The sequence below is a fragment of the Etheostoma cragini genome, chromosome 13, assembly GCF_013103735.1.
Source record: "Etheostoma cragini isolate CJK2018 chromosome 13, CSU_Ecrag_1.0, whole genome shotgun sequence".
Classification (NCBI taxonomy): Eukaryota; Metazoa; Chordata; class Actinopteri; order Perciformes; family Percidae; genus Etheostoma; species Etheostoma cragini.
In genome coordinates, this window is record NC_048419.1 from 13,876,815 (window position 1) to 13,895,839 (window position 19,025).

General features: G+C 38.3%; 1 protein-coding gene across 1 annotated transcript in view; it reads right to left on the bottom strand.

Moving 5' to 3' along the window:
- Positions 1-352: 352 nt before the first annotated feature.
- The window catches only part of mtnr1bb (melatonin receptor 1Bb), a 27,749-nt gene continuing 9,076 nt past the window's right edge, over positions 353-19,025 (bottom strand). The window contains exons 2-4 of the mRNA XM_034889867.1: positions 2,120-2,238; positions 1,681-2,025; positions 353-1,178 (exon numbers count right to left, since the gene is read on the bottom strand). Of these exons, the coding sequence (XP_034745758.1) occupies positions 756-1,178; positions 1,681-2,025; positions 2,120-2,238 (887 nt within the window). The 3' untranslated portion in view covers positions 353-755. The remainder of the gene's footprint in view (positions 1,179-1,680; positions 2,026-2,119; positions 2,239-19,025) is intronic.

Below are 19,025 nucleotides of genomic sequence, written 5' to 3' on the forward strand. Positions count from 1 at the left end.
CTACAGCAGTAGATATTAAGGATATTACATTTTTTATGAAATGTTAATGCACTATTCAGATGGTTTTTAGAGGACAAGCAAGGAGAAACTGCAATGCATGGCTCTCCCAGGACATAATTCACATCTTAAAGGTCCCATGGCATGAAAATTCAACTTTATGAGTTTTTCTTTTAACATTAATATACATTCCCCCAGCCTGCCGATGGTCCCCCAGTGGCTAGAAATGGCAATAGGTGTAAACCGAGCCCTGGGTATCCTGCTCTGCCTTTGAGAAAATGAAAGCTCAGATGGGCCGATTTGAAATTTTGCCCCTTATGAGGTCATAAGAAGCAAGGTTACATCCACTTTCTCTGCTTTGCCCGCCCAGAGAATTTGGCCGGCTCATAAGAAAGACAGAGACATCATGGCTTTCAAACAAGCAAAGTGGCAGTTGGCCAAGGCCACACCCCCCACCTTGGGTTAATAATCACAGAGGAAACTTGGCCTTAATTAGCACTATAGCAAAGTTCTTTAATGAAACAACCAAATGATAAACTTTCAAGAATTTATATTCTATAATTCTTCACAACTTTAAAAAATGATTTAAAAAAACTTCTCTTCAGATGTAAACACCTGCGCCCTGTTCTGTTCAATGTCATTGAACAGAAAACCAAGCCATATATTCCAGCTTCATCCTTTACTTGATACTCTTTAGCTGCACAACTGATGGGATGTCACATAAAAACAGGAATTAACCGGCTCAAGGATTTCAGATTTCAGTCTTTGTTTGTGCGATCTCTGACTGAATCGTTGTTGTTGAGTGGCGGAGGCGGCGATTGCTTGCTCCTCATGCTCCTGGCATCTGTGGCGGCTCGGGAAGTCTCTGTCACAAAAAGCCGAGTCATCCAGACAGAAGTGACTATACGTTTGTACTCATTCCTGAAATTCCTGTTGAGTAAGCCATAAATGATGGCATTTAGACAGCTATTGAAGTAGGCCATGAAGTAGCTGACCACAAAAAGCCACTCAGGGATTTGGTGAGCCACACGAGACGGATCTATGGCCACAGCCAAGCCAATCAGGTTAAGTGGAGCCCAGCAGATGGCAAACAGCACAAAGACCACAAACATGGTGAGGAAATTCCGCAAGTCACTTGGTCTCAGGCGAAGGCTTTCCTCTGTTTTCACCTTACGTCGCACCTGGACATGATGAAAACATAAGAAAGGAATTAGACTGTTAATAATGCCATAAAGCTACTGTTACTATCTGCCTCTCTATGTTACACACATAAAAACACACAAAAGCCGACAGACACCCACACAGATATCCACACAGACAACCACTGAAGTGATCTCATCCATTTATCTGGCTGTCAAACATGATATTCCACGACTTTGCCACATCGTTGCCGTGTTCAGAGTTTGTTTTAAATCTACACTTTAAGTAGTCCAGTTAAGTGTCAGTACTTAAGGTCAAAATTTCAAAACTTGGAGTGACCCTATTCTTTACGTTACAAATCCAATTAAGTTGAAGCCTAGAAGCGTAATGCCTTATCATTGTTTGTCCCAAGGGGTGCCTGTGTTGTTTACAACTGATGGCATGTTTACAGGTTTATTTGGTTAGTTTTATTAGCCTCCTCGTTAAAACCTACTGTGTGCCTGTGTAGACGTAAATAACCGTGTAGAGAAGCAGGAGACTGACCTGAATCACAAGTACCCAGATGCGTAGATAACAGAAGGTAACCACGGCAATGGGAACCAAGAAGTGAACCACCACTACTGCCACTGTGTAGGAACTGCTGACATTCTGGGCGAAGGTACAGGAGTAGACCCGCGGGTCATAGCGCAGGGAGCCAACGAAGAAATTGGGGATAATGGCCAGTACTGTGAGCACCCAAATTAAGGCAACAAACAGCAGAGTGTTGCGATAGCTGTACAAACGACTGTAGGAGAAGGAGTGACAGATGTAGCAATATCTGTTCACTGCAATCCCAGTGATGTTGAAAATGGAACCAATGACACTGAGCCCCATAAGAAAACCGCTGACCTGAACAGAAAGAAAGAAAGTGAAGTGTTTGTGTCATTTTTTACTGGCATTGTATTGTTGAGAAATTGAAACGTGTTAACTTGTGTGGCCTTACCATGCATTGTGTGTTTCCCAGTGCCCATCCGTCATGGAAGAGAGCATAGAGAACCAAGGGGTACGGGTAGAAGGCTACCACAAGGTCAGCAAAGGCCAAACTCACCACAAACACATTACCTAGAGAAGAAGACATGTGTGAGACAGTCTCTTACTGCAACTTGCTCTCTGATTGCGAGATAAGTCACATCCTTTATTATGTAGGACACACCATACATATGCTTTTCTATTAACACTGGATTCACCCTCTAATTTGTCTGAGAGTTTGACCCCTCATCTTTGCACAATTAATTTGCCTGCATGTGCTCAGACAATACGGCTGAATACATTCAACCCTGTTGACTCACTCCGATAGAAGGCATAATTTCTCTCCAGTATTCACCTTGTTTCTATAGTACATTCACATTTCTTAGTCAAACTTGTCGACACACACATGAGATTCTGCAACACTATGTTTTATCTATCGGGTCCCCCAGCCTAATCCAAACAGTGGTCTATACTAAACCGAATTCAGTTGGTACGTCAAATAAATAAAGCATTGCTTTAGTTCAGGCAGTTTGGGCTAATTGGCAATCAGCCTTTTATTTCTTGGGTGGATTTTTCCACCTTTAAGCACAAGACAGGGCAGCTAGGTGATGCAGGAAATCATCACCGGTTGGAGGTCCAGTGTATAGGTGCGCCTGCTCTACAACTGTGCCATCCCAGCCACGGCAATCAGCCTTTTCATTCATGTTTCACCATTAGTGGCTTATTCATCAGCTACTTAAGCTTTCAACCTGCAAGTAACAGCCAATCATATTCATACAAAACAGCAAATATAACCTGAAACTTCTTGCTTTCCTAATACGCTCATGCCCACCCTAACCTGTTCTGTATGTGTGAAGCTTTTGGTACAGTTAACTTTACTAACATCTTTCGTTCATAGCTCTCCCTGCAGAATTATCGTTGCTTTTTTAGATTTTTTGAGAGCTTTGAGGTGCTGTACTTTGTGTAAGCTTCTTCTATATTGTAGACTTTCAGTTTTTTTAGAAATATCACAAATGCTGTCAAAAGTTCATGGTGCAAAGTGCACCAGAGCTTTATTTATAGCTATACAAGCAGCTTCTACACTTTTATTTTTGTAACTACTGTATGCACACATGTGGCTTTGGTGTGTGGTTGTCAACCTAGAACTGTCACTATGCACCCATGACACATAAAGTGGAGCCAACAATTCAGCACCTCCGGTTCAGTATCAGAACACCAGGGCTCTCCCTTGTGGAAAAACAAAGGTGTCCATGCTGAATGGCACTGGAGCCTCTGTGTATGACAGAAAAAAACAGAGGAGATTTGACTTGTCATGACAGAACTCAGACCCACTTCAACTGCTACATTTGTACTAAAATCTTACAAATTGTGCAACTACTCTTCTTCAAATACATGACCAAATGCACTTGAAATGTGTCTCTTTTATGGTTTTCAACACTTATGATCCATGTCCCAACACGTTTTGGGGAAGAACAACATATAGTTTTAAATGTGAATGTCAATGATGAATGCTACTGTATAAAACTAAGAGAAATAACTGAATGTTTTTTTTTTTAATACAGTATATTGTAACACCCCGAACACTACATATGTTATGTTGCTTATTTAATATGTACAAGCTAGGTTAAAATAATTAAGTATTTAGGCACAGTGGTGCTTTGAGCTTAATGCTAACATTAGCATGGCAACATGTTCACAATGACAATGTTAACATGCTGATGCTAAGCAGGTATAATTTTTACCAGGTTCCCTACTATGGTTTAGCATGGTAAACTATAAATACACTTGACACTGTATAGTTGAGGCTAATGGGAATATCATTAGTATTGGATTTGGTTAGGTACCAAAAATATTGGACACATTGAAATTTAAAGCAGAAGATGGCTCTAGATGAATAATTAGGGGTTGGCAATGCTTTTTGTGATTCCTCCTGTGGGTGACAGGAATGTGTGAAACCAATTCAACCTTTCATGGCAATCCATCCAATAGTTTTTCAGACATTTCATAAAAAATTATAAATCTAAATCTCACGGTGGCGCTAAAGGACAGATCAGGACATAATCAAAGTCAGAGGGATCTGTCCTCTGGGGACCATGAATAATTGTAGCAAATTTCATGGCAATCCATCCCAGAGTTGTTGAGATATTTCAGTCTGGACCAAAGTAGTGGAGCGACCAACAAGCTGAAAGAGCAGCATTGCCATCCTTTAAAACATACAACACGGGAAAACAAGAAAGAATTTCTCCTTCAAATATACAAACAATACATTCATTGTATACAGCTAGGAATGGTCTTATTGCACATTTTCATTAAAATATGGGATTAAGAGTAAAAATTTAGCATGAAATATCAGTGATTGAGAAGTTTTAGTTTTTGACACATGACGGACTCATATTCACCAGGGAATTCCAGCATCAGCGTAATTATCAATGAATGCAATTACCACATATAGATAAGCATGTTAAATGTAGATTGAATTGTGGCAGGTGGCAGGAGTGTCTGTGTGTGTGTGTGTGTGTCTTACAGTAGATCACTTTAAAACAAACAAATTTAAAAAAAAGATTATATATACGTACAGTATATACAGTATATATATAAACATATATAGTATGTGTATATATACAACTGTATGTGTGTATGTATGTATGTATGTATATATATATATATATATATATATATATATATATATATATATATAAATTAAACCTAATGTTTGAGTTTAAAAGAAGAAAACAGAAATTGTTTATACTAAAATTAAAGGAATATATGTTGATGGATAATTACAGACTGGAATATGAATATGTCAACTTTTACTCAGTACTACTTAAAAACCACTTCAACGTTTTTTCAAAATGCTATAAAATGGAATAAAACACAAAAGAATTAATGAAAGTAGAGATTTGTACTTGCCAAAGAGTGTTGTGTGAAATCAATCATGTTATTTTGGGTAATTAAAAAGAACATAGATATAGGAAAACGGGTCAATTTGACCCAAGGACAACATGAGGGTTAAGTGTTTCATTGTTTAAGTTGAGGAATTATACATGGAAGAAGAGTTATGTTTATTATTGAGTGTGAGAGAATTTTTTGTATTATTGTTATTTTAGAGGTAATGAGTACAGAAGTATTTAACATTGTGTTGAATTTGTTGAGTGAATATTATGGTATGTGATGGAGTAATGGACTGTTAGATAGGCAACAAAAGGAGATAAACGAGGGAATAGAGTTTTATACTCACACACACACACACACAACTACTAGACATGTATCAGTTATGCGTACCTTGAAAAACATGGCAGATGGTTGTAATTCTCAACAAAAATTAAAAGAAGTCCTTTCTGCGATAGCTGTTAATGACTTTTCTGACCAAGCAATGCTGTCAATGCATGAGAACTTATAAGCAGCCAGTGCCACATGTGCACTGCTTTGGCATGGACCCAAGAAATGTGTGTCTGTGCGTGTGCGTGTGAGTGTGTGCGCAGTAGCTGGCCGCTTCACTTCACATTAGCCTGATGGAGAGCAGCGCGCATTTGATGAAGCAGCAAACAAGCGTTTCACATATGGTGAGCGCACGTAGATGCACACCTGTTAGAATTTTTTAACCATCTGTTCACTAAACCACAGATTATGATGGTGATCACATTCATATTCACATTCATATCCTCGCATTCATAAATGAGAGTACTCGCTTAAATGACACAATCTTGTTTCAGGGTTTAGAGCAATGTAAACTATAGTTAGATTAGACTACAACTTCATTTACCCAGCAGCCGTTGGAATAGGGGTGTAATTTGGACAAGCAACTGCTCAGAGACCTTGAATGTTTTGAATTTCCATATGAAAATATATACACACTCTGAAGCATTGAGTTTAATTTGCAGTAGCAACCTATTTGGCTGCACCAATCAACGAGGAAATGAACCAACATGCATAGTAAACAGTTTTTTTTTTTTGCACCGCTGCTTGTTTTTCCCCTCATTTTATGCCTAATAGGTGAAATGGATGTTTGTACAGCTCTTGACAAGGTTATCTACATGTACATGTTTATTTATGATGACTGCAACCTAATCTGCTTTGTCACATGCATACATGCATGACTGTAATAAACAATATTAGAACCAACAATTATTTTGTGCATTTTCCCTGCATGTCTGAAAGCATTTTGCCCACGGGGAGGGATTGCAAAGATTTCCTTCTCGTTTGCATTTTTAAATGCCTTTCATGTAGGAGGGCATGCTAGGTTGGTTTGCATTGGTGCATTTCAATTTGTTTTCAGTGAAGGTGTGCGGCCAAAACAAAAACATGGTAAGAAAAGCATGACAGGAATGGGGACTGAATCCAGAAAGGAGTGGAGGTACACGTGGTGAGACATGATAAAAGCTGCACTTTCATGAGGATAGGTTTATGTGGTTTGTTTTTCAAAAACACTATCTTTGTTGTACTGCACATTGCTGCAGCTCCTCTTTTCACCCTATGTTGAGCTATCTCTTTAAGTTACAGAGTGAGGCACCTTACGTCTGTTCCATCTTTGTTGGGAGTCAGACATAAGCAGTTAGGTAAGGACTACTAGCCAGTCAGAAGCAGATTATGAGGGTGTGCCCTGCTAGTAGCTAGACGAGCATTATAACCTGTGTTGCAAATTGACGCACGTTCGTCACAGACGTACAGGCTGGACTACAATAGAGCAGTTTGGAGCAGTTTGTGAACAATGTTTTCTGTTGGAGATGGTAAGTCCCTTTGGGGTGGACTTTGGGCTTTTGCACTTTGTAAACCTATAATGAGCACAAAAATATATATAACACGATAAAGGAAAGGGGCAAAGCCATGTCCGAGTCAATCTGAAGAGATGAATGATCAAGGCTGTCAACAGGAAAAAGAAAATTAGGAAGATGGTGGAAAATAAAAGGAGGTTTAAGGTCAGCAGAGGATAGGATTGTTAGCGGCGGAAGAAGAGAAGGGCGAATAAGCTGATGACAGTGGACGAGATAAAAGAGTAATGCATTTTCTCATAGTTTTGTAGGCAAGGCAATAAACGATCTTGTCAACACTACTATACATCAGAGCCCTTTCCTCAGCATGCCAGCAGCTTCCTCACTCTACTGCCCTGCCAACTGCCTGGTCACACATAGCTGACCCCACACGGCAGACCTTTCTACCCCTTACAGCACTGCCTGTTCTTTCCTGTGTCTGTTCACTTAGCTGCATCACATTTCTCAACCAGGTTATTTTTGAACGATACGACCCAATAACTCTCCTTTCGAGCTCATTAATGATCCTGCTGGATCCTTTTCTCCACCTTGTTGTCAGAGGTTAAATGTGGGTCTCACTGAAGAAAAGAGACAAAACACACACTGCAGAGTGGATGATCGGGCGATGTTGCCAGTCTGAAATTGATTGGGAGCATGTCAGGCACTATTGCATTTTCTTTATGCACCACCACAACACATCAGATCATAACATTCTTGTATTTTTGTCTCGTTATCTTGTCTTGTAATATTGTTGCCGTTTACTGTTTAATGTCCCCATTGGTTGAGCACTTTTTTTTACTCGTGGTAAGAATGTCTTGTCTCATCTGTTGTGCATTTTTTTTGTCCTCTTCACCGTGGAATGGTGAGAAACGAACTTTTGATTCCTCTGCGTGTCTAGTACATGTGAAGAAATTGACAATAAAGCTGACTTGACTTGACAACTATGTGAAAAGAATTACCTAAAAAATGCACAGCATCACTCTCTAGACTCTTTACAAGACGTTCACAGAAGAACATGATTTCCAGCAAAGTTTGAGTCTGTTGTTAAGAGTTCAGATGTACGCTGGCCGACAGGGGCCAAAGAAAACACACGCAAATAGACAAAACACAAGCGAATTAAGAAAACAACTTATTAATTTGACAACACATGCACAGCATTTAGGAAAAGTGCAAATACACACAACACAACCAAATACACAAATGTGCTGCAAACATAGAAAAGATGCGAAAAGAAAAAAACACTAACCTCGACCACAAATGCAACAATAAAACGCTGCATCCAGATTTCACAACAGAGGTTCTCCACTTTTCGAAATGTCTGGTCCGCTATGTCTTCATACTTTGGTGTTTTGGGTGTTTTTTCACTAAACAGTACGGCAATCATGCTAATGAATACAACAACTTTTTCAGCAGATGTTTTACTTACAACACTGGCTTACAGGGAGGGACTACAAAATCCTGATTGATTTTTTTTGTATTTCAAGAGCAAATTTCTCCACAAAATGAATACAGATTGATCACTTATTTAGTTTGTAACCATTGCTGTATAATCACAGTATTACACTTGAAGAGGCCTACACTTCAGTGAAGCGACTTTTGGACCTCAAAATGAAAACCCTCTCATGTAATATGGCTTAAACAAACGTCTACGTTAAACGCTGATTTACTTTTAAATGTTTTATTACTACAGGTTTACAGACACATCTGCTGATTGAGTATCACCTGTGAGCTGAAAGACACACCCACCAAACCAGACAAAACATATCAAAAACATTTATGTATTTATTGTACAAGGACTACCTCTTGAGATGTGTCATCTCATTTTGAGAGGGTCGTTGGTAAGACTGAACAGTACAGAAGACAAGACATTGCAGTACAACATACACATTCACTCACAAAGCATACAAAGATAGAGAAATATCCAAAACTGTGAGAAATCAGACAAACCAAAACAATTACACCAAAAAACAAACAAGCTTTAGGAAAAGCATCTACAACCATTGCTTGGTTGCAAGTAAATAAACAAAGATGTCTTGAAGAATCCCAAAGATGTGATTGATCTTAGAGACCGAGGTAAGCTACTCCAATCAAAGGGGGCTTTAAATTTCCATGAACGCCTGCCACCTTCTTTGGAAATGTGAGGCACAGCTATAATTTGTTTGGTAAGGTGTTAGGTATTGTTTCAAGTGGTTCAAACATAGACATACTATTTACAATCTGTGTTCTCAAAGCAGTTGCACACCGTTTAACACCGTTCTGAGATTGAACGTGTCCCGGCTAAAATTTCGTGTTGCTTTATTGGCATGACAAAAAATACATCTGTGTTGCCAAAGCATAAGAACAAACATACATACAAACAACATCAAGGAGTAAATACATCTGATATAATAATACTAAATAATAAGTAAACAGGATACTTATGATATAATTGTAGATATTAAATAAAGTTTGTGCATGTCCCTCAAAGGGTACTTTGAAACAATAAATCTCTCTCTCTCTCTCTCTCTCTCTTCGTGGAGTCAAAAATCAAGCGCTCTCTCTGGAGGCCTGGAGAAATTACCTTGTGTAATCTGGGTGCAGTGTTTTTTTGTTGCATTTTTCTTCAGACTTTGCGTGGTTTTCTTTTTGCATCGTTTCTATATTTGCAGAGTGTTTATGTATACGGTTGTGTTGTGTGTATTTGCAGAATATACATGCTATAACTGAAAAGCATTTTTTTCCCCTCAGGCAAATAATGTACAGTGAGTAAAACATCAAACTCTCATGATCTTAAATTTTTTGCAAGAGCAAGGTGTCCAAAAAATAGAGCCTACAGCAAATCCACATTTTAAGTGTCTGATTTTTAATCCACACTTAGATCTATGTAGTGTTTCACTTTCTTTGAGCTTTTGGACAAACAGGGACCAACAAAATAGCAGCATGAATGACTAAAATCCACAAAATCCCCATACATAAATGGCTAGACAATTCCCATTTGCAACCACTTCATCCAAGGCTCACCAAGCGGCCTTTTCTCAACACTTTTGGCTTGACACCACCAGTTATCTAACCCACCATTAAGTAAAGAGGGGACATGCTATCTTGTTTGAGTTAATTGGTATAAACATCCCTGAGGTAACAATTATTTAGAAATGTGCAGCTATGTATCCAGTAAAAAATGTGACAAGTCCTTCAATTTGACCGTCTTAATTTACCTGGAAGTTAGTGCTCGACTCTGTCCAGCTCAAATCCATCAAACAGGGACATGCGCATTTGGATGGACAGTGGATCAATTAAAAAAAGGTTAATGCTGCAGATTCTCTTTGAAGCAGAAAATAGGAATTGCGAAGACCAATAGGCTAAAATGTGTCCTGCATTTTAAGTACCATTGATACATTTAGTCATGAATGTGATTAAGTTCAGAGATTTTTTTTCTGTTCCTTCTCTTATTCTGGCTTGTTTTTCTTTATGTTTCATACCTATCAAATTGTATTGACCTCCTGCTGAAGAGATTTTGCATTGCAGTACAATGACACACTACACACCCGCCTTTGCCTCTGCATGAAACAATTCAAGCGGCTGCTTTGGTCGGGGCGAGTTGTTCTAGGTACTGGTAAAACAATAAAATATATATTTATTCAGAAAGTCCAGCAGATCCACTGATCTCTGCTTAAAAGTTTCAAATCTGCTGCAAACCCAGATTTAGCTGTAATTAAACATACTATATAAAAAACGTATTAATTACTAAACCACAGTAATTGTTTGTTATATTCAATTCTTAAGCATGCAGTGCACAGATCAAAAACATAAACATATATTAAGAACCTAAAGGCACTGTGTGTAGTTGCTTTAGGTTCCTTTCAGTGTGTAGAACAGGTAGTGTTTCTACCATGCTTTCTGTCTTAACAATCTCTTTTTATGGTGCTGTATTAACCCCTGTGTATTACTGAGTTAGCGTTAACGGGAGGTCATGAATATTTAGCTCAAACAGAAAATCATTCATTTACATTAAGAGAACATATTACACATGCATCGTTGCATTTTATGTGTCGCATACTTAGCCGGGATGTCTCGTGAGCTAAACCAGGAGTGTCACTGTCACAAGCCGAAGCATTAAGAGATTAATAACACATTAATAACTTAGATTTATGGTCTATGGCGCATTTCATGAAATCCACAGACACTTTTTAAGTAGGCCTACAGGGGGACAAGAAAATAGTTGGCAAGCCAACACAAACACAGACTAAAAGGAATAAAACGTTGGTGCTAAATGGAAGGGGGATGTCATTTAATGTCTGCTACTGGCGTGCAACCACATTGCGCATTTTAAAATTATTCTATGAATAAAATATACATATTACAGACTTGAGGGTCAATTCAGGGATGTTTTTGAATCATTTACAATCCCATAATTATCTCCATCTGTTGAAATCCAGACAGACATTGACTCGGGTTTTGCCCATCGTCTTTTACTTTCCTTTTCAGCATTTAGTTGTTCTTTGTTTAATTTCCTTCTTTTCTGCAATGTTCCTGCCCAAAAATCCGCCATGACTTACTCAGATAATTTGTTTAATAATAATAATTTGTGTGCTTATATAAACAAATCTCCTGCTACATTTTACCTGGTCGGATACTCAACACAGTCTTTTATGGTGTTACAATGACATCTGTGAACGGTCAAATCATTTAAAAATGTGTTCCTTTCAATGTAAATCTTGTTTTTTGTTATAGGTAATTTATGAACAACAGATGAAAAATTACACACTTTCAGAACATGGTTACTTTATTATTGCTAATGATTTTTACTAATGACTACTAATAAGTAAACTTGATTTGTCTACTGCATAAACATACCGCTCTGTGATAATACAACTTCACCTATTAAGTTTCACCTTCTTAATCTCCTTCACTTGAACAGTTTAAGGCAACTGGTTTCCATGCTAATGTCTAGTTTAGTCAACTTATTCGGGATAACAGTGTTATCACTCCCAACATCATCCTTGCTACATTACTGCAGCACTACAAACATTGGGGGTAAGCAAGTTTTTTTTTTAGATGATGTTAAGTTATTCTTTAAAAAGAGCATCTGAGTGAAAAACAACTCATTGGAAAAAGTGTGTGTGTTTGCTGAATATTTCAGTAAATCTTATTCTGCCACTGGTCGGCTGCTGCTTTAAAACCTTCTTTGCAAAGAAGCTCTTCCTTCAGCTGCCTCCCTAAGGTCTCTCTCTGCCACCGTTGCCTCTCTTTAGAAAACACTGGACAGTATAAACAATGTGCATCCCCACATATGAGGCTTTATTTATGAATAATATTGACTTGCACAACAAATGATTACCATGTTTACAGTGTAAAACACCCAGCTCCAAGATATCAAATGCAAGATCATGAAATATGTTTTCATGGTTGGAGAATAAATAATTCTCATGCATACCCTCACCCTCAAGAATATTAAGTATTATTATATAATTTAGTATTATTTTTGCTTTTATTGCCTTTGGGTAGTTACTGCTCTCAGTTGATAGTTTTGTATAGATTTGTGTGTAGTTTTTATTTCTGGAAAAAGGCATTCAATGCACAAATCACTTTACTGTTATACTTACAAGGTTTTAAGGCAAACCCAACACACTGGCTGCAAAAAACAAACAGAACCTTTTATGATGTGTGCGCTACACTAATTAACTGAGAACCAATTAAGCAACTGACATGCAGTATAACCTTAGTTCTAGGCAAAAGTGCAAACTGACACCAGCTCGTTCACCTGTACAGTAGGTGTAAAATAATAGTAAAGATACAGTTGTTCTAATTCAGTCCAAGTGAATCTCATATATTTTACAAAACACATACACATCTTAACGTGCAAATAAGATAAATCTGTTTGGCTATCTGCACAGACAGTTTGCGTATTTAACTACAATCAATAGTTGTATTCAGTAGATGGGATAAAGTGTCACATTTCTGCACTTTATGCTGTAAGTAGCTTATTAAAGTCAATGATATTCTAGTTTGTTTGTGCATCAGTATGTGGAGCTTGTGTTAATATTTATTTTACTGATCTGCCATTCATCTGAACACCAGTTTATGCTAAGCATGCGGTCCCAGTGTGTGCATCTGTGGATGCAGCTGGGCTAAATTACTTGCACATGTGCAAACAATGCCTCAAAATGTAACTGCTCATACAATAAATTATCTAAAATATCATCTGTTGTATGTGGGATGGAGAAGAGAATTTCTATGCTACAGACAGGTATTTTTTTTGGACCACAGTCCTTCGGGATATTCCTTCCAAATATGTCTGCCTACAACAGATTTTTACTATGCAGAAACTCCATGACAAAGACGAATGGCCCTATTTTTGGATTAACTTAATAAACATTTCTACATTTCTGTTTTTAGTATTTACAGATTTAAATATTTAGAACAAAATGCTTAGTAAACAGATCTGATGCAATAAATGAACACAGACAACACCAGGAAAGAAGGAAAATACTGTGTGTTACAATAAGTGATGCTTTAGAAAGACAGATGGGTTTTGTATCCCATGATGAGCAGACTCCATTACCATATGTTATAAAATATTTCTTTTTGTTACTGCAGTTAGGATAAATTGCTCTCTGGTCTGAAGGCTACTTAGTTCTCAAGCACAATGAGAAGAGACAGCGTTCGTCTTTTCAAATGTCTGATCATTGCATAATTAGTGCTGCCTGTTCATATGGCTTTGTGTTCAGGCGCTTGCTGCAGGGCTTGTCTTGGTCTGGCCAACATGGGCCTCATGCTGCAACAGAAAGTCAGCATATGTACGACGTTGGTGAAATTGCAATACATTGTTGTGATAAAGCTTGTCAGGTGAAGGGATGATGATTCCCCACACAGAAACCACAAACCCTCAGGAGAGTCATGGCTGCGCTCCGTGATGCTAAATGGATCCCAATCACACAAACCATTTAACCTGTCCTTGTTTTATTCATTTTTTTAGATGTAATATTACAAGAGGAGGAACAAGAATTGTGAAATATGGCAACGCAGACGGATGAGCATTGTATAACTAGACTTATACATAGAAACTTCAAGTAAAAGTATTATTTGCAATTTATTGTAAAAGTCTCAGTAAAATGACATAAAATGCCCTCGGAAGTAGAGATGAAATAATATCTCTCCAGTATTCCTGAATGTGCTACATTGTGCATGTGATGTCTTTTGTCAGGCCTCGTGAATGTGCTGTGAGCCAGAGCCCATGTGAAAAATCTCTCAAAAATAGGGACTGCCAACGATTATTTCTCCTGATTTGTCAAAGACAACACAAATTGGGAGAAATTGGCTTGATAAGAGAGCACCAACATGTTATGTAACAACACTGGAGCCTAACATGTGACAATAAATGGCAAAATATACCCGAAACTTGAACTGAATGTTGACACCTTTGATCAGAAGGAGAGAAAGAGAGTGAATGAGCGAGAGAAAGAGAGTTCTCTGAATCTCAGAATAATGAGAAAACATCTGTGCAGCAGTTTAGGAGCTGCAGGGAAGTTAAAGTGGGGGTATCAACCAAAACAATTACCAAAGAAACACCAAGTTTCAAGGACTTGGCGTTTAAAAGTTGAAGTTCACACCAGGACCAACAGGAAGCTTTAGTGTATCTCAGCTCTCTCTAACAAGTCTGAACCTTTCTTACCTCAGTGATGGAGTGCTGTGCTGCGATTATATCAAAGAGTTGGAGATAAAAGTAGGTCTCTGGGGCTCAACAGGCAGGTGAAATGAGCAGCATGTGATACAATGACAATGGGTAGAGTGAAAAAGTATTTCTATCTGCATGTGACTAATCTGTAAAAAAAAAAAATCCACAAACTCGCCTTAAACCTAAACAACTAGTGGCTTTATGAGGCTGAATGTAATGGCAACATGCTCATATCCAGATGATTAGCATGCATAATGCTTACCACGTTCACCATCTTAGCTTAGCATGGTGCAAAGAAAACACGCTCTGAGCTCCAACTTTCTGCTTGCCATTTGTTAACGTTGGCTGTTTATCTTTCAGAAAAGTTTCAAGCCTCCTGCTTTCGCCTGTGTTCCCACTTCCCTCTCTGTGCTGGTGTCAGCAACGTAGTCCAATAAAAAATACCAAGCCATGATGAAACCCACAGCAGTAATGTATTTACTGTAGCTTTAGTTAATGCTGGGCAACTGCAGCGCAAATACTGCCAGTCAGCTCTGCCTGTTGGTTCCCAGCAGTTCAATCATTATCAACTTGGCTAAAAAAGATGGTGTTGCTGCTGGCCAGCAGGCCGCTCACCAGCCAGGATAGCTGCTATCCGACCGAGGGCTACAGCACCACGAGCTGTATCTTTCTTCCTCTGCTTCTCTGTTTTGCATTTCTTTAGCAGAGGACTCTGGCTCACAGAAAGCCTCTAGCAACATCAAATTTGAAATACTCTCCAGTAAGAAGAGAACAGACAGACCACTGCCTGTCGTTCTGCTACCATTCATTGATGTCAGAATACTGCATGTAAAACAAATTCAAAATGTAACTATTTAACAGCTTGTTACACAAAGAATTTAGATGGGACCAGCACAAATATTCTGGTAAATTAATAAAAAAACTAATTTCTGTGTTTCACTTTTTAATGATCTGTGTTGACCCATTGTTGCTGGGGAAGTTCAGTTATGTCTCAGGCGAGCTGTGACAGTGGACTTTATCGAAATACACGGAAACAAGGTGGAATAGAGTAAAGTTTTTTTTTTTTTTTTTTAAACATCGCACTGCTGATAAAACAGCTCTGATGAATGCTTGATGGCCTGAAAGATGTATTATTTTCCACCAAGTGTAAGTGAGAGTCTAATTACTGATAGAATAATCTGTTAATCATGTCCACATCCACATTGTTTTCCTTGATGCTTCAACTTCTTCAAGAATCTCATTTTTAATAGGCACCATGCCATGTTTTCCAGTCATTATCAGTGTCTCTCAATTTGTATCTTTAACCTTTGCCACATTAGCAATGCACTTGTTTGTGTGCCTGGCCTTGGCTGTGAGTGCACAAGAATCAACACAGCACAAAAAAACAATTCTCAGGTCTGTGGAGATATTTTAGTGCTGGATTTCTAGGTACACAGTTGTTTTTCTATTAGGCGTGATAACACTTCCTGTCTCCCCACCATGCAGATGTGTCACAAATAATATGTGTGTGTCTGGCAGCAGCTGACTTCTAGTTGGCATAATTGGAGTGTTTTCAAACAGAACAGGAGACTTGTACACTGTGGCTCTCTATCGGTGTAAGGAGGAAGATATTTGTTGGTAGAATCACCAGGCTTATAAATTGAGGCAGGGAGGGAAGTACTTTGACTTACAACTAATTACATTTTGGATGGGTCAACGTGCCCTTCCCATTGGATTAAGGAGAGAAGTTGGCTTATAGACATGTTACAAAGTAGCCTACAATTAACAAAATACTGTAGATATGGTTTTTAATAATCTTTGTATGCTTAAATAGAGACAAGCGATTAACTATGTCTACATTTTTTATGTTGTTATGGTGATATGTTATGATGTTATGATATTTCTCACTGGAAACAGCCCATAGCAGCATGCGAAAATCGTGCTTTATTTAACAAACAGGCCTCATGTGTAGAGCTCTTTGAGATATTCGCTGCTGTCTGAAAGCATGTTTAATGCGGGGAAGTAATTGATATTATTCAAAAAAAAATACAATTATTCCCTTGTGTGCATTATGCAAATATTGAGAAAATATTATCACAGACATGTGGCTGCAGGGAGTCTCAGTATGTTTTAGCAGGTTTTTTAATCAAGAGAGTTGCACAGGACTACTGTAGATTTTAAGAGGCTTCAAGGCTGCTAACTATTTACCTTTCACGGCTGTTAGTTCGGCTCAAGCTGTCTGTCAAATCTTACTGAATATCTCATAAAGCGAATAACATGAGAAACTATTTGTGTGCACCACGAATGATGCGCGCATTCGATGGATTTGCCATCTGTTGGTAAGCTTTTGTTTTTCGCGGAGATGAACTTAGGTCAGAACAATTCAAATTTGAAATTCATTTTGTGTAGGCTTGGCCTCAGGCAAACCAAACTCTCCCAAAGTGCAAAGTACAAAACCTCCAAAAGAGGTTATCTTTCTACAGTAGATTTTTTTTTTTGTATTATGTTACACTATAGCTGGGATTTGGTAAATGTACACGTTGGACCAACATTATCCTGGGATGCTTTGGCTTACTGGCTTTTCTACTGAGGGCAGCCGGCAGACATTAAGTCTGGTTAGTCCTAGGAGATTGACCTTTGTTCAGTGCACACTGAACTGCAAAGCAGATGATTAAATCATAAAGCTTTCTTAGCTCGTCATTATAACAGCGAACAGTGGGACACTAAAATTTGAGATTAAAGCTGCACAACACAAGGCAGAAATGACTATTCAAATTATTGATTTTGAAACCAACAAAAGCCGTCTTTTGGCTCAATCTTTTTCATTATGTGAAATGTTTGACTTGCCATTGCTTTTCACGACATAACTTAAAGAATTACATCAAGTCGACTGACTGCAGCCCTTGAAAGGTTTTAATTTCTCTAGGCATTCTGTGTTTGATGAGAACACTTGGAATTTTGGATGCACAGCATTTGAGTGCTCAAATTGTCTGCCAAGTTATACCGGGGCTACAAACATGCTCTTATCGGGAGATGTGGAACAGACGGACAGAAACCAAAGGACATGTAGCCCCCGAGAAAGAGAGAAGCGACTTTGTCTTTGCTCAGAAATGTTGTAACTCACTGATTTAATTTTAGCCTGTATGTTGTTTTTTTTTGTGAATAAGTCCTGGGAGCAGTCTGATGATGCTTTCCAAATAGATTTCTATTTTTTAAAGCTGTAGTAGGCACTTTGTTTTTGGCGTCGTTGGGCAAAAAAATCCAGCATATTGTAATTCAAATGGTCTGAGAGAAAACTAGTCTTCTGCATCTTCTCTTGGCTCCGTTTCCAGGCTTTAGAAAATCAAGTTTGACTGGAGACTTTGGCCAATAACAGTTCATTTCAGAGAGAGAGAGCATTTCAATTAGCTGTTCTGCCCTCGCAAATGCCCGTACAACAGAGAAGGGTCAGGCTTCAGGAAGATGTCTCTTTGTATTTCAAATTCTGCTGTTTTTTTTGCTTTCTACCCACTGCAGCTTTAATGGACAACTACCATTGTCTATTTTAATAAACATATTCAACTGCAAACATACCAAAACAAAGATTCAAATTCAGTAAATGAAAGTGAGGGAAAAAGTCAAAATGTCAATTTTGACTCCAGAGCCTTGAGCATATTTAAGTACAAAAGACAAAGTTCAAAAGACAAAACTTTTTTTCTGCCCTCAAACTCACACCTAACGAGTGAATTTGGACAAGCTCTAAATGCACCTGCGCTTCATGCTGTTTGCTTAGCTCATTAAAATAGGGCCCATGGTGTCTTTACACATACTGTATCTCTTTAATCCGTGATTTCTTTTTGGAAGAGAATGATTATATGCCCATCTCTAATCAAACATATCTAAAGTGCTGTACTCTATTTAACATGACTTCAGGGTTTACTGAATAGAAATCTAGTTCATGAAAAACAAATACTGTACTTTCTATCTTTTAATTTTCATTGAAGTCAGTATTATAAATACCACTGACACAACAGAACATTAGAATGATATAAACAGGGCATAACATCTCAAAGTGTAGCTCTCAATCTTGATACAGGTGGCTGTAAAATTATAACTCTTTGTCATGTATTTTGCCCTGACTACTTTGGCTTTATGATTTTATCTCAATTGCGCTGGGAGCATTTTACAGTTCAGACCGATCAGCTGTGTAAAGATTCTACCAAAAAATAGACCGGTCCCATCAGTTAAACCACCATATGAACATAGATTCCTGCATTTAAAATTACAAATTAACTTCCCAGATGCCTTCCAAATCAGTATCATACCTTTTAATATGCATTCTCTAAACCTTTATGTACATTTACTGTCTTTATCTACATCTCTGTAGGGTTGCATCCAAGAGTGGATTAGCAAGTAGCTTCCAACCAGCTGCGCCATCTCTCGCTGTCTGCCTGAAACAAACAGAACGTTTGAACACTTGTTTGCAGAGACATCTGCATGAATGCAGTTCTGCACATCCC